This window comes from Hyaena hyaena, unplaced genomic scaffold (genome assembly GCF_003009895.1).
Source record: "Hyaena hyaena isolate Hyena2069 unplaced genomic scaffold, ASM300989v1 scaffold_65, whole genome shotgun sequence".
Taxonomy (NCBI): Eukaryota; Metazoa; Chordata; class Mammalia; order Carnivora; family Hyaenidae; genus Hyaena; species Hyaena hyaena.
The window spans coordinates 2,218,987-2,235,974 of record NW_024080697.1 but is presented as its reverse complement, the minus strand read 5'-3'; the positions used below and the strand labels follow the sequence as shown (position 1 = coordinate 2,235,974).

The following is a 16,988-nucleotide window of genomic DNA, read 5'->3' as shown; positions in this document are numbered from 1 at the left end:
ACTGGTTAGCTAGGGGTCCAGGAGAGAGGAAAACTAATTGTTTACTACATTTCATTTATAACCTTTTGAATTTGGTACCATCAATATGTAGTTATTTATTACAAAAATAAATTATTCAAAGGTCAAAAAGTCAAGTTCTCATAAGATTTAAGCAGGTAACAAAGTTAACTCTGGGTACTGGTCAAGTATCCAAAACGCGCCCCAGTTCCAACCAGGTGGGTACAGGGCTCAGCATTACAGGGCTGAAGGAGTTCACTGTTCAACACTTATTATGCCTTCAAATCCAGATTTGATCATCAGTGAAAGGCAGAGACTCAGGTAAGTGAAGAACAGCATGGGTTTGTAGTCAAACATGCCTGGGCTCAAATGTAGGCTCTGGCACTCATAAACTGGGTGACCTTTTCACGTTACTGAACTTCTCTGACCTTTAGCTCCCTCAGAGGCAATTACAATTACTTTCCTGGATTACTGGGGATTCAATCACATATGTCAATTTCACCCAGGCATTCAATAAAGGATTCTTGAAATAGGCCAAATACCAGGCACATTGTAGACATTTGGCAAATGCTCCATTCCTTCCCAAACCTCTACCTCTGTTTGCTGAGGGAACCAAAGGATGGGAAGACATGCAGATCTGTCTATCTGCAGGATCTGTGAATGGCAGTTGGTTATGTATTTTTCATCATATTTTTCTTGTCTTAGGATGATGTTCACTAGCTGTGAAAGCAAACGCTTAAAACGAAAACATATGTTTGGGTTCCCCAGATCATATTTACTCAGTTTTCTCTGGCCGGAATCATCTTTTCCTCTTCTGAATGCTTGTAACAATTTATTTGTGTGTGTCTTATCACATTTAGCTCACTCTACCTTGTGTTACAGCCACTTATGTATGTACTTTTCTCTCCTTCTGGACAATGCACACTGCGGATGGCTGAATGACATCTGATTAATTTTTGTTTCATGCGCAGTGCCTAGTAGGATGCCTTACGCATAACAGGTGCTTAAAAAATATTTACCCCATAAATGAAAGTAAGGAAACTCATAACTACTACTCATTTTTTTTTTTTTAGCAACAACCAAATTCCTATGCAAAAAAATAGTCAACCCTGTGTTTCTACAGAGATGTAATCTCTAGAGGTAACAGGACCACTGTCTGAACTTTGAATAGTGCCTAGAGTGTTATCTGTGTTCAACTAACACTTAGCCACAAAATGTAAGCAAGCTCTTCTGTAGATTCCAAACAAAAATAAATTCATCTTCCTAGATGCAAATGTTGTAGCAGGACCTTAGACACCAATATTCCTTAGTGATAAGATCAGTTTTTACCTCAAGTAACAAAATAGAAGAAATTAGGAGGATTTATTGCTTAGGAGACTATAATTTGTATGGATACTAATACTTCTTTCTTTCTTCCCAATAATACTGCCCCAATTTTTGTTTGGGTAATGATGTGGGCCCACCTAAAAAAAGGTGTATTTCCCAATCTCTCTTGTACTTAGAAATAACCATGTGATATAGCTGTGAGATGTAAACAGAAGTTTCCAGGTACAGCTTTCAGGAAAGCTCTTTAAAGGGGGCAAACCGGGTTAGTACACAATTTTTGCCCTTTACTGTTCTTCCTCCCACCCAGAACAGATATCTAGGTGTTAGGTAGACAAGTCTTGGGCGGAAGTTACTTGCTAAGGATTGCAGAGGATAAAGACAAGAAAGGCATGGGCTCCTGACAGTACCACAGAGTTCAGTAGAGTCTAACTCTAGATTTTTGATTATATGAGGGAAAAAATATTTTCTAATTTGTTAAGCTATGGCAGCGGGGGACGGGGGGGCGGAGGGCAGTGTCTGTTAGATGCAGTGAAATGGAATCCTGAGCTGAGATATAATCCTCAATCTACCCAAGAGTCCAGCTTGTTTTAGCCTTAATATAATGCAAATGTGCTGTGTCTCAAAAAGGCAGATACTCTTTCCAAATACAGTAAAACATGTTCTAGTTCCCAGCTGTTTAGTAATCATACTCTAATATACCAAACGGACAATGAAATCACAATTCTGTACTGTCCAAACTTCCAAAGAGTCAGTAATGTAGACAAGTTCCCAGGTATTTCACCAAAGAAAGCCAAGGCTAAGTATAATAGATTAAAGCAATCAAATTTGATAAAGAAACCCAGAGAAATACTTAGGCAATATTAAAAAGCAGATATATTAATGAATTTATTAACTACTGGCAGAAATCAGCCTCTCATACCAACTATTGGCTCCAATCCTACAACTCCATCAACAATAGATTATGTGAATTGTTTTGTCCTGATAGTCATTCATAAATGGATAGAAGAATAGAAAGTTCTCTCCATAAAAATTCTAAGAAATGTGTGTCTGGCTATACAATGTTAGCACTCCGCACTTGTGGGTTAACAGCCCAGGGAAGGGGCTACACCGTCATCAGTCAATGCCTTGGGAATGTGAGAGCTGTGTAAGCACTGGCCCCCACTCAAGACCTGGTCAACATATACAAGACTCTTGCTTCTTTATTGGGTGTGGGAAACGGTCATGCTGCAGTGAGGAGACTCAGAGAAAACCACAGTGTGAGGGTTGGCTTGGCCCCAGGCCAAAGACTGGAAAGGCCCTCCTTCTCCCACAACAGAAGGGTACTCGTGGGTGGGAAGGAGGAATTTCTGATAGACAGAACACAGACTGCAACTTGGAAGGTTATGGGGAAGCAAGATCTGGGCTCTCTTACTAGAAAGATAATACTGTTCAGAGATTAAATTCTGGGAGGTTTTTTTTTTCCCCCCTAAATTCCTTCCAGAAAAACACTTCTTTTTGTCTTTACTTGGGCTTCTTGGTGATGGAGCAGAGCTGGATAGCTCTTTGTAGTGAAATAACTTTCTACATTCACTTTTTTTTTTTAAACAAATGTTTTGTTTTTAATGGGGCTTTTTGTTTAAAAAAATTTTTTTCTAATGTTTATTTTTATTTTTGAGAGAGAGAGAGATATAGAGTGTAAACAGGGGAGGGGCAGAGGAAGAGGGAGATACAGAATCTGAAGAAGACTCCAGGCTCTGAGCTGTCAGCACACAGCCCAACGTGGGGCTCAAACTCATGAGCCATGAGATCATGATGTGAGCTGAAGTCGGACGTTCAACCTACTGAGCCACCCAGGTGCCGCTAATGTTTATTTTTGAGAGAGAGAGAGAGAACTTGAGCAGGGCAGGGGCAGAGAGAGAGGGAAACACAGAATCCGAAGCAGGCTCCAGACTCTGAGCTGTCAGCACATAGCCCAACGTAGGGCTTTAACTCATGAATTGTGAAATCATGACCTGAGCTGAAGTCAGATGCTTAACTGACTGAGTCTTTCAGGTGCCTTCCCCTCCTCTTTTTAAATTACGGTAGATAAAGTCAGGAAATGTTAACCTCTACCTCAATGTGTTAGTGTCTTTTTGTACCCCTTTTACTTTGGTTCCATAAAAGCAAACATTTTTATGCATTATTCTCCCCACTGAGTTTTATCCTAAATTTGATAAAGTTCTCATTCCATAGTTCACAAAACTGCTTCTAGAATGTTGCTCTCTGGCAGCTCAAGGACTGGAATGGTACATCTTCCTGAGCACAAAAGATGCTGATCACTCACCTGACTACAACCAGCCAAGAGCTGTTCAAGGCAAAGAACACTTTGTGTCATTTACACAATCATGTGATGCTGTAAAAAGCTTGGGGCCAAGGTGAGGGTGAGGGTAGCTGTTTCTATTTTAGCAAAAGCAAGCTTCCAAAAGGCCTTTGTCTCACAGTGTATGGAGTTCTTGGCTGTCTTCCACTCACAATGTTTGTCAGCTGGGACAAGACTGGCGGCTGAGCAAGAGAAACACAGTACAACTTCTGGTACTGCCGAGAAGGCAGTGGGCAGTGCTGTAACCCTCACAGGGATGGGGCAGAAACCAGAAGATGCTACTGTTCCTACCAAGAGGGACTGAGGACACAAATACCTGAGACAGAGCTTTGTACTTGAGATAGAGCTTTGAGTGGCCAAAGGTATTGAAAGGCCTCTGCCATTTCCTTTTATTTCTAAAATCAATTCAAGGAGGCTCTGTCTCCTTTAGCAACTAAGACAGAAGCCTCTTCCTAATTCAAATGATCTGCTCTCAAGAGCAGCTGCAGATCTCAAGATGCAGCTGCTTATCTGGACAGAACAATTTAGTCACCAACCAACAAAAACCATTGTGTTCCAGGTGATTTCTAAGTCAACTGTGCTTGTACACGTGGGAAGCCATGCTGGTCCTTAGCAGATATTTGGATATTCTCCTGACACCCTGTCATCCAATAAAACCAAAGATCCCAGCAGCAGTCTCTGAGTTGGCTTTTCAACAGCACCAAGACAAGTGAGCTGATCATGGGTGAGGTGTGTGTTATGACCAAGAAGTCCAACCATGAGGCAGCTGGTTAGGCCCAGGGATATAGTCCATGACTACAAAACCCAGTGAAACTAAGTAGCCTTGAGATATCACATAGATAACCTTCTCGAAGCAGACCCCCCTCCCCCCTTCCACTTTCACAACAGAACCAATTAGTCCTACATTGGTAGAGGCTGACATTCTGAGGGCAAATTTAGACTCATGGCTGTGGATTCTGCTTTCCTTTCTGTTTTTTTCTCCTCCAATGCCCAGCAACATTTGAACACTGGTCACACACACTCAGAGAAGGTTGGTAGCCCAAGGTTTTTTGTCTTTTTTTGGAAACATGTTAATTTCTTTTTTTTTTAAATGTTTTAAAATTCATTTCTGAGAGTGAGAGAGAGAGAGAGAGTACGAGCAGGGAGGGAGCAGGGGCGGGGGCGGCGGGGCAGGGGGAAGCAGTAGGCTTCCCTGCACTGACAGCAAAGAGCCCGATGTGGGGCTCGAACTCAGGCACCGTGAGATTGTGACCTGAGCCAAAGTTGGACATTCCACTGACTGAGCTACCCAGATACCCCTGTCTTAGTTTCTTTAATGCATGTTCATTAGAAAAAGGAAAACCTTTTAAAGTCATCTCAAATTCTACTCTCAGAGAACCTCTGGCAACATCTATACTTTTTTTCTATGTATATATGAAATTATTTTGTACGTATATACATGTATTTCTGTGGGCTTACAAAAATAGGATCCTACGATATCTTCTATTTTGGAGACTTTTTTTCTTTTTTTTTTAAATTTTTTTTTTAATGTTTTATTTATTTCTAGGAGAGAGAGAGAGAGAGACAGCGTGAGCAGGGGAAGGCCAGAGAGAGAGGGAGTCACAGACTGAAACAGGCTCCAGGCTCTGAGCAGTCAGCACAGAGCCTGATGCGGGGCTCGAACCCACGAACCGCGAGATCAAGACCTAAGCGAAAGTCGGACGCCTAACTGACTAAGCCACCCAGGCGCCCCTGGAGACTTTTTTTCATTCAAATATCTAACTTGAGCATATCTTCACATCTAGGAGGGTAGGTTTCAATCACTGTTTTAAATGGCTACATATTTTCATGGATAGCTTATCATAATTAGTTAACCAGACAACAGCAGAATACTATAAGCAGACACAGTATAATACAAATCTATATTTGTAATTACGGAAGTATGTTCATATTTTAACTGGGGAAAAGGGAAAGAATCTTATACTTCTATTTTGAAACTACACACACATACACATACATATTCAGGTTGTCACCAGTTTGTTCTGCTATTTAAGAACAGTGCTCTGACTAACATGGTGTTATGTCTATCTATCTTTTTACATGTGCTGGATCATTTCCTTAGAATAATTTCCTTTAAGTAGACTAGCTAGTTCAGAAGGTTGCTTTTTCTGCTTTAAATCTTCTTTACATATATTTTCAAACTGCCCCCTGGTAAGACTGTACTAATCACGTTTCCACTAGCCTGTTTGAGAAGATAATAGTTTACTTATCTTTCCTTGATTACTGTGAAGAAACAGCATATGTCCCATGAAAAGGTGGCTCATGATTTCATGCTACTACCGTTCTTTTTCTTTCTTTTTAGAAGATATTTACACCTTCAGGCAAATATGCTAAAAATCTACACATATAGCATTTAAAAAATTTTTTTAAATATTTATTTGAGAGAGAGAGAGATCCAGTGCAAGTGGAGAGGGAGACACAGACTCTGAAGCAGGCTCCAGGCTCTGAGCTGTCAGCCCAGAGCCCGATGTGGGGCTCGAACCCACGACCCTTGAGATCATGACTGAGCTGAAGTCAGACACTCAACCGACTGAGCCACTGAGGCACCCCCAGATAGCATTCTTTTAATCATTTTATAATGGTATTAATCATCCTTTCTATGTTTTCTTCTCACATCCTCTCTCTAGCAATCGTGAACAAATTCATCTGCATTCATTTTCAATTGTCTGGATAAGTAAATTTAAGTTAATAAAATCACATAGCCAATTAATATTTTCTGAGCCTTGAACTTCTAAAACAATGTAAGATCATTTTAACCAATTTCTGCTTCCAGCATGGGGGTGGGGAGTAACTAAAGCCCCCAGGTTGAAATTACAATACTATGTATATTGAAGGTTAAAAGTAATACATAATAGAAGAGATACGTGCACACCTATGTTCATTGAAGCATTATTCACAACAGTTAAGATGCAGAAGCATTCTAAGTGCCCATGAAGAGATGAATGGATAAAGATAATGTAGACACATATGTAGAACATCATTCAGTCTTCAAAAAAGAAAGAAAACCTGTAATATACTATGACACGGGTGAACCTTTAGGACATTCACTAAGTGAAATAACACAGTCAGGAAAAAGAGGAGTACTATATGATCCCACTGATGTGAGGTATCTAAGTAATCGAACTCCTAGAAACACAAAGTAGAATGGTGGTTGCCAGGGTGAGGGGAGGGGCACACAGGGATTTGTTCAATGAACACAGAGTTTGAGTCATACAAGATGAAAAAGTTTTGTTGGTTTGTTATACAACAATGTCCATATAGTCAACAATACTGTGCTATATGCTTAAAATTGTTAAGATGGTAAGTTTGTACTATGTGTTTATACCATAAGGGAGAAAAACAAATAATATATAGTAAGAGCTATGGATTTTTACTGAGCTTTTACCATGGGTCAACATCATCCTAAACACTTTACATGCAATTATCTCATTTAATTCTCCCAAACGCTGGGTCCCATCATCATCTCCATACACTGAGGAAGAAATCATGGCACAAAAGGTCCCATAATTTGTCCACGATGGCATAGCTACTAAGTAGTAAGCTGGATCCATGCCCACGGCCCTGACTGATTTCAGAGACCACTATACAACACTGCCTTCCTTATTTATGCTATGCTGACTCCCCTTTAAAGCAAATCCACTGAAATCATATTTCCCTTCTAAAGCAAATCTAAAGGAAACCTAGCAATGTGTCCAATTTTCATCAGCTGCATTTGAAAGACCCAGATTTCTCTAGCTTTACTCTAAGGAGGAAAGCTTGAAAACAAATGGTCTATAAGCAAATTTTTCTTATTTATTTTAAAAGTTAACATAAGTCTGTATATATGTATGTACGTATATAAATAAAGATAATCTCAAAAGATCAGCAAGACCCCAGATTGAGAGTTCAATTGGTTAGAAAAGAACAATTCATAGCATCATTTTCAATTGTCCCTTATCTTTTACTGGCAGTTTTAGGGAATTGTTCTATATTAGGGCTCTTGTTCTGATAATGTGTCTGTGTCTTACATCTCCTGATGAGTAAAATGAAATAATCAGACAAGGAAATCTTTAAGTTCCCCTACAACTTTAAATTCAGAATTCATAAATATCTTATTTGTCTCTGCCTTCAAATGTATGGTCTGTTTTGTTTGGCTCAGAGTCTCACATGGTTGACCTAGTGTGCATCTTGCTCAGGACTTGCTGTCATCCACTTCAACTTCTTCCTGTGGCTGCATCCATTTCATATGGACGGGGTTCTTGATCTTTCAGGATGAAGTTTTCTATTATCTCACAGTTATTGCTGTGAGTCCCTCATATGTCCACAGACAAAGAGAAACAAAGCACAGGTCACAGAGTAAGGGTGGGGAATGAAACCGGTCACCAGGCAACTGGCATAAAAACACATTTAAGCATATACAACAAACAAGGCCGATTCCAAGCAGCTGGTGGGTGGACAGTTGCTTTTTAATATATTCACAGCCAAGCACAGTTCTGATTCACTATGTTGATCTTTTCTTTTGTGTTTGTGTGTTTGGGTCTATAGTAGCAGCAGCAACAATAAATTTGGAATGTCTTACCTGATGATAAATATGTAAAACAAGAAGAAAACGAAGGGTCGCTTCTCTCAAGAGGGAGAGAGATAGAGTGGAAAAGAGCTTTGGAAGCCTTCTGACCTGGTTTGAATATTATTTCTGCAATTAGCTAGCTGTGCAACCTTGTGTAACCTGCTTGAACTCTTTGAATTCCCTCCTCAGTGGGATGGAGAGAACAGTACATTTAGCACACAGGAGGCACTCACACTGCATCCATTTCCCTGCCCCTCACCTTCCTCCTTCCAAGGCTGCAGAGGGATACTATCTAGCAACAGCTTAGAAAACAACCGGTGGTAATCAAGGGACTTCTATTGCTAGTAGTGATGAATCAGCATAATGAACTGATACCTATATTATAATAATGCATCAAGAATCACATTTATATGGGATTGAAAAAGCAAGTGTAGTACTAATCATGCAAGACTGTCATCTATGGTAGTCACATTTGTAGACACCTGTCATACATCCCAGTAGCCTTCTCAAAAACACCATCATAGAAATAAAATTAAAATACTGTGACCAGAAACAATAATGGGGTGGAAAGGACAAAGTGATAACTGGAGAGGTGATTCCTATGTTATTAATAACAGCCCACAGAAGCGCTCCAGGTCTTCAAACTTCTAGCACATATTTCAGGATACTGCACAACTCAGCAGTCCCTAACCCTATTACTAAATAATAAAAGCACAAAGAAGGTAAATTGTGGGCATTTACAAGAGTTTTCAGCTCAGGAACACCTTTTTCAAACATTTAAGAATCTGAGATAACTGGGATAATGTCTAGACCCGAGTTTAAACATGTTCACAAAGTAGACCTTCCTTTTTTATGACCATGTAAATGAACAGGAATAGACTAGTTCCAATACCTGAAGATAACTTTTCAAGCACCGTTTCATAGGTGTAAGTACACCTGTTGTAAGTATGCTGCAACTTACAACTTATGTAATAATACAGACAGCTTAATATATAAAATACGTACGAATGCCTTTATATTTTGTGAAGGTGGTGGCATATCGCACGACAGTCCGGAGGCTGGATGCTATGCCTGCATGCATACCTGGGTTAAAGCCCAGCCCTTCCACTTATTACTTATGTGACCCTGAGAAAGTCACATAAGTGATGCTCTGTTTCATCTGTAAAATAGGACTAATAAGAGGGTAATTGTGAGGATTCAATGCAATAATACAAACATAACCCCTGGTTCAGTGATTGGCACGTGGTAACATCCTGAGAAATACAATCTCCATGATAACCCACAGATATATATTATCATCTCCATATCAGAGATAAACAAACTGAGGTCCAAAGAAGTTTGAATAACTTGTCCCAGTCATGAGCTAGATAGAACCAAGATTATTTTTTTTAAGTTGATTTACTTTGAGAGAGAGAGAGAGAGAGAAAGTAAGCACAAAGGAGGGGCAGAGAGAGAGAGGGAGAGAGAAAATCCCATGCAGGCTCCATGCCGTCAGCACAGAGCCTGGTGTAGGGCTCAGTCCCATGAACTGTGAGATCATGACCTGAGCTGAAATCAAGAGTCGGATGCTTAACTGAGCTACCCAGGCACCCCCATGGACAGAGCCAAGATTTAAATTGAAGGTTATTTGACTCTAAAGTCTGTTCAGAGGATCTATTTCCAAAACAGTTCAATGTAGTTTTACATGTATCATTTCACATATTTTCAACGTATTTTTATTAGGTAAGAAGAAAAGAGTTTGGCTCGGCAAAATCTACTAAATCAAATGCTTATAGGAAAACCAATCAGTCAATCATCATCATCTACATCATCGTCATCATCATCTAGATACTAAGTGTTGTATGGGTTCCTGATAAAAGTCAGAAGGATAAACAAAATGGAACCAAAAAAACCCAAAAAACAAAACAGTAGATTATGATGTACATACAGGCCGACATGCTCCTGAAACCTAAGCACACATGCACAACTTCTTCCCCCTGAAATCTCCTCACCCAACCCTCCTCCTGGATACTGGCAGAAGGACGTGGAAAGACTCCCCCTGCACCATCAGCCTGTTTGCCTGCTCTTTGTACCATGCTGAGAAGCGGGCGTGTTATTGCTGGCTGCCTGAGAAAGCCTGGTGCCTGCGGAATTTCTCTTTCTTTCCCCTCCCCCACAAGACAAACACACAGCAGCTGAAGGTAATGGAGAAACACCATTCATTCCTGGGGGACGGGGGGGGGGCAGAATTTCTCTAGACACACACCATGGACTTTCAGGAGCAGTGTAACGAGACTTGGCTGGGTTTCTATGGGAATCCTTTCCACACCGGTGAGGTGGTGCATGGACACACATACCTTCAGGAAAGAGCTCGCCACATACAGCACACAGGGTGTTACTAGCATTCTGAAAGGACCCCTCTCCCCTGTATGACCCCACCCCTTCCGCCCCCGACCTGCCATAGGAATAGTAGTTTCTGCTGGCCCTTAGTGCATCTAGGTTAGTCTGGCAACACAGAGTCTGGTGGGAAGGGGGAAGTAAAGGACAGATGGAGTGGAAGGGTAACAGGAATTCAGGATGCACCATTTTCTCGTACCTTGAGTTACCTTACTATGTTCAAAATCAAGTCTACTAAAAACTGTAGGGCTTTGGAACAAGAACAGAACAGGTGAAAAATTAAGATGTATTTAAAATCCCCCCCTTTCGCCCGTCTGTTGTTAAGAGAAGTTGCAGCAATTCTGCCTTGGCCATCAAGATGCCGTTAAGATTTCTGCTTTTTGGGCTTTTTTCAGTCTGGATGAGACGGAGAAGAGAGTGGGAGGGAAGGAGAGGGGGGCTGGGAGCAGAAGTTTAACAAAGGATCACTTTAACAGAAACTACTGAGTAATCGCTCTGTCCTGGGCCAAGAATAACATCAGCTCAATGTCGGCAATTAGAATCAGGTCAGTTGGGCCTCACGGCCGGTGCAGCCCTCCTCGCAGCCCCCAGCACCGAGGGCTACTCATGCTGATGTCACCAGCAGTCGCTGCTGCCTGAGAAGGTCCCCTGACTCAGCTGAAAGAAACGTTTTTTTATCCTTCTTCAGGGGCAGGAAGGTCGAATGAGGAGGTGGGAAGCAATGAGGGTAGAGAGAAGACACACTTGGGCACGGATCAGCTCGTCCCAGGAGTCTGTCACTTCTCCAACCACCCCGAAGTGCGTGTGAAATAAATTAATACATGTAAAGCACCTGGAATAGAGCTCGGGCTGCAGGAAGTGCTTACTGAGTAATGGCTATTATGAAAAACAAAGCGGGAGCAATCTGTCCCATTACTTATCTCTTGTCTCCCATAAAATGTGAGTCCTGGGAGCAGTGACTGCTGAGCAGAATGTACCCTGATAAGAAAAATGCGCAAGAAGGCTTTCAAGTTTGGAAAACGTATTTATAAGGAGACTGTGGTAGATGGAGTGAAAAAGATGGAAACAAAGTTCCTATAAAACGATAATCGCCTGAAATTTTCTAAGGGCAACACTCAGTCTTAACGTGTTCCGCCTCCCTGCCAAGGGACAGAAAACAAATAGCTGGGAAGGAGACATTTCCCGTCCCTTTCCCTCTATCTCGATGGCTCTCGATGCGTGGTCCCCAAGAGCAGCACTGGCATCACCAGGGGGACTTGTTAGAAATGGAAATAACTGAGCCCCTTTCCCAAATGTACTGAATCAGAGAGGGGGTGGAGATAGTGATCAGTGCTTTAAAAACAGGCCCTCCAACTGGTTCCATTGCTCAAAATCGGGGGTCTGCAAACTAGGGCTTGTAAGACAAATCCAGCCTACCACTCGTTTTTATAAATAAAGTTTCACTGGAAAACAGCCACACTCATTCACTTAAATGCCATCCATGGCTGTTCTCGTTCTACCATGGCAGAGTGGAGTGGTGGCCGCGGAGACGCTGGCCTACAGAGCCTGGAGTATTTAACTATCTGGCCGTTTATGGAAAAAGTCTGCTGACCCCTGCTCTGACTTAGGATGATTTCTCTTTAAACTTTTATTTTTTAAAAGTCTTTCTTTACTGTTTTTGAGAAAGATAGAGAAAGCACGAGCTGGGGAGGGGCAGAGAAAGAAGGAAAATCTCAAGCAGGTTCCACACTGTCAGTGCAGAGCCCGATATGAGGCCCAAACTCACAAAACTGTGAGATGATGACCTGAGCCAAAATCAAGAGTCGGACACTTAACTGACTGAGCCACCCAGGTGCCCCAGAAGGATGTTTTTTTAAAAATTGCTGGTTTTACTCATCAGTGTGTAGAAGTACATGGTTTCCATTTTGTCTTACTTTGTGTATCACACTCTCTATCAGATGGACTGGATCACACTTATTTCCTTGTGCACCTCAGCCCATGGAGACCCTGCCAATGGCTCCAGGCAACCTTCTCTTCCACACCCAGGTTATAGGACCTGGCTTTTGTTGAGGTGGATTCAGCGCATGACAATTTCTCAATTCACAAGTGCAGTGCTGGACAGAGATGAAGATCAAAGCCTACACTGCATGAATTTAGAGATGTCCATTTCCAAACACATCCTGAATCAGAGTTGCCTTCTTGAAATTAATTCCTTTGGTAAGCTGGCCGCTAAGTGCAGAAGAGGATGGAGAACTTCCTCTGCATGTAACTCAAGAAAGGTTGCATGGTCTTTCCAAAAAGGTTTTTAGGGGATCACTGTGAAAGGCACAGGCCATGTACATAATCAATACAATTCAATATGATAGTGCGCAATACAATGTAAAGTCTCCTTTAATGGCCTGTTCCATAGACAGGTATCTCTTGTGAATATGCTAAGTAAATTAGATTTCAATTCTACCCACTCTTCTCAAAGAGGCAATTAACCAAATTGTTAGTTATATCAGTGGCTACGTACACTTTAGAAAAATGAATTCAAAGCATAAGGAGTTCAACAAAGAAACCATCTCTATCTAACAGGTTAACCCAAGGACAGAAACATAGGACATACTGAGAAGGCAAACCATGCTTCTGTCAGCAATGTGGTGATAATTATAATGGTCAATTCTAGCACAGCCATAAGCAAGGCTATAAGAAGAGGCTTACAATCTAGAAGGGCTTTGCTTCTTCCATGGAGTGTTCTTAATGTCCTCTGAAATAAAGTGCTCTATATTACTAAATATCTTTCATGTTAGAACATTTAATATCTTATTTGCTATTTTCTTAGCTCTAAACTCTTTAAGCTAAGAACTTAATGTCTTGACAGGGCGCCTGGGTGGCTCAGTCATTTAAGCGTCCGACTTCAGCTCAGGTCATGATCTCACGGTTTGTGGGTTCGAGCCCCGCATTAGGCTCTGTGCTGACAACTCAGAGCCTGGAGCCTGTTTCAGATTCTGTGTCTCCCTCTCTCTCTGACCCTCCCCTGCTCATGCTGTCTCTATCTCTCTTTCAAAAATAAACAAAACATCAGAAAAAAAAAAAAAAAAAGAACTTAGTGTCTTGAGTTCTCTCCATGGTCCCAGAACTTCACCCTGACTCATTTTCCCCTAAATCAACTATGGATTAGAAGAAGAGGGGGAAGAAATAAATGATGTTATAAACATATATAAAATTATGATGAATGATTTTCTGTTCCCTCTCCAGGAGACACAAGATAACTCCCTTCTTGGGAGTTCTGACTCCTCCCTAAGACAGATATTCTGACAGATTCTAAAAAACATGTTTTTCCATATACTTCATAGTTCAGTGAAACTAAACCAGTGTAATCCTCACTGGAAAAAAAAAATCCACAAAAGAATAGCATACTCTGAATTTTCAAAGGAATGTGAGTTGTTGGAAGCTAATCAAAAGAATGAGAAGGGCTATTAAATGAAGCAGTTTCTAAAAGTGAAAATCAATAAAAACTGTTTCTCCTTCCTTCAAACTTCAATGCCCTAAAATCACCTCCTCTTCCCCCCTTTTAAAAATTATCACCATTTCAGGGTATGGAAGCATCAAAAGGGATGGAGTGTCTATATTTGTTAGATCATCAATTATATTCCCAGAAGAGAAATAAAGCTATTTTTGATACCTCTCCTCTCCAGCATTTGATTAAGCTGGCATTCTCAAGTACTCTGAATGATGAGGAGTTCAGAAGCTTAGGAGTTTTAAGAAATTTACATAGATTAAAAAAAAAATCTAAGATACACATTGTATTTACAGTTGTGAAAATGCAAACTGCCTCTGCTAAAGACTTTCTAAATGAGGAAATTTCTACATGACAGAGGGCAGCGTGGTGATCGAAATGAGATGCTACATCCCACGCTTTCCAGGTAAGAAGTCCGGATTTTCCTCCAGTAAAAACAGACCTACAGAACGACTTCACAACTGCTTATGCTCACAATTTCTCAATTACATTGAGTTACTATGATATAGAGAGTACATCACATAGAAGTGATGAATGAAACCAAAATAATACAATGCCTGGACCTGGATGATAGTTAAAAAGACTAAGGTAAGGAGCATAATGATGAGTGTTTTATTTAGAGGGGGGAAAACACCACTTTGGGAAATGCTGCTTTTGTCATTGAGTGAATATTAATTTTGCACAAACGAATGCACGCTATGAACTACATTTTTATAAGAGCAAATAACAAGAGATCAAACCAATATATTTCTTCACATAGCCAAATAGAAAAGAAGCTCATAGAATCAGTGCTGATTTAGTCCAACACCACATATAGAACACAGTAACGGATTCTAATGATAACCCTGAAATCACCAAGAGGAATTTAACTCTAGGTGGTCTTTCTCTGTAATCTGGGCCGTACTGACACACTAGTACAATTCACTTACACAGCTCCCTCACACACAGACTCCGGAGTTTCTGTCATTCTACAGACAGTGAGAAGGAAAATGGTATTTCACTAGAGCGTAAATGCCAAGACAGCAAGGATGTTGTATACTGTTACATTTTTGTGTGTACGTTGTTTTGTGTACTGTCCAACCAGAAGACCAACAACTTTTGACCATTTCCTATGAGAAGAACTGGAAACATTATTTACGCCTTGAAAATCTTGGTAAGTTATGAAGGATTAATGTGCGCTTAGGTACATGAAGAGTGTAAAGACAAGGAAGTAATACATTTAGGGAAAAAGTTGCTTCAAATGCTAGCTTTTAGGTATCTGGAAATTAGACCTGCTGGGAGCTTACTGACTGACTGTCATGCAACAGAAAGGGGAAATGCTACAACAGAGATTTTTGTAGAGAAATATTCAAATGAAAGAAAATGTCAAAACTGGCTCAGCGTCATCTCCTGCCAAAGCCAACGTCAAGGCTTCAGCACATTTCTTCCCTTAGAGTAGATTTTCCAAGAGCCATCCAAGCCATGGTGGTGTTGGTAAACTTTTGGGAAACTATTCCTACCTTTTCCATTGACCTTAATCTCCTCCCCGCCCCCCTGCCTCCCCCCACCCCCCCCACCCCACTCCGCCCCGGGCTGTAGAAGGAAGATACTAGCATATGGAAAAGACTTTTCTGAATTACCTGATGCCGGGCTCGACTCTGGTCCAGAAGCTGCCGGGACTGAAGTTTTTGTTGTTCAAGTTGCTGCAGGGCAAAATGGAGTTGGTAACTGCCCGCTGTGGGGTGATACTTGTGCTGAGGGACCACCCCTGTAGCCTTGCTATACGCGTTGTTCTCTACCTCTCCCTCCCAGGCAAAGCCACCTGTTTGAAGGCTCCTGAAGAGAAAAGAAAGCAGATCTCTCAGAGTGGTTGTGTGAACAATCTAAAGGAAAAGAGAGAAATATCACAGGTATTTTTCCCTTTACAGAGCTAAACACAGCGTGGAGTTTACAAATCTACTTGTGTGATAAATGATCTGACTCGCCCACGAAACCCTAGCTCCATGAAGACAAAGGTAGGGTCTGCTCTGTTCTCAGCTCTACTCATAGCACTTATCCATGGTCAGCATACAGTATCTGTTGAAGGTTAAATAATTAAAATAGTAATTTCAGTCCCTTGTGATGGACACACAAGGGCTTCCCAAGGGAAGCCCAGGAAGCTTCAAATACAGGACGGCTGGTTGAATCTAAGGTTGGAACAGAGGCACAATCATCTTCTCTAACATCAACTTTAAAAGTATGGGGGTGAATTATACAGAATTCATGGTTTTTCTTAACTACCTATTAGCGAGGTTACGTGTCCATCATGAGATAGAATAACTGGTCTGAGAAGACAGGTTTCTCATTATTCTAAATTTACCTCAATAGGATCCCCAGCCAAGCTGATGTTTGGCCCGTACACATGAGGAAGGAGAAGGGCTTGGTGGCCTTTGGGACTGTTCCCTACCCACGCTATGCTATTACGTACTATGACTTTCATCCTTGCCCAGATTCCAAATTTTAGATTCTGGTGACCATGTCTGTGTATATCCCAGGTGAAGTCTTCATAACTATAGGACTACACTTGCACTCTCAGTCTGTTTCTTTCAGGCAGAAAAGTCCCCGTTCATGCCAATCAGGATGGTGATTATTCAAAACAAAACCAAATTAACGGGAAAAACCAAGTGCTGGCCAGCACGAGGAAACACTGGAACTCTGGTGCATTGCTGGCGGGAATGTGAAATGATGTAGCTCCTGTGGAAAATGTTCTGGCAGTTTCTCAAAAAGCTATACACAGAATTACCATGTGATCCAGTGATTTCCAACCCCCCCCACCCCAAGGTACAAACCCCAAAGAATTGAAAACAGCGCCTACTTGTACACCAATGTTCACAGCAGCATTATTCCCAACAGCCAAAAGGTGAAAA

At 41.3% G+C, this 16,988-nt stretch overlaps 1 protein-coding gene across 7 annotated transcripts in view; it reads right to left on the bottom strand.

Annotated features, from left to right (window-relative positions):
• Positions 1 to 16,988, bottom strand: part of TTLL5 (tubulin tyrosine ligase like 5) — a 286,366-nt gene that overhangs the window by 81,441 nt on the left and 187,937 nt on the right. For all 7 annotated transcript variants that reach the window (XM_039232207.1, XM_039232212.1, XM_039232208.1 and 4 more), the window contains one exon: positions 15,723 to 15,918. In XM_039232207.1, the coding sequence (XP_039088138.1) occupies positions 15,723 to 15,918 (196 nt within the window). The remainder of the gene's footprint in view (positions 1 to 15,722; positions 15,919 to 16,988) is intronic.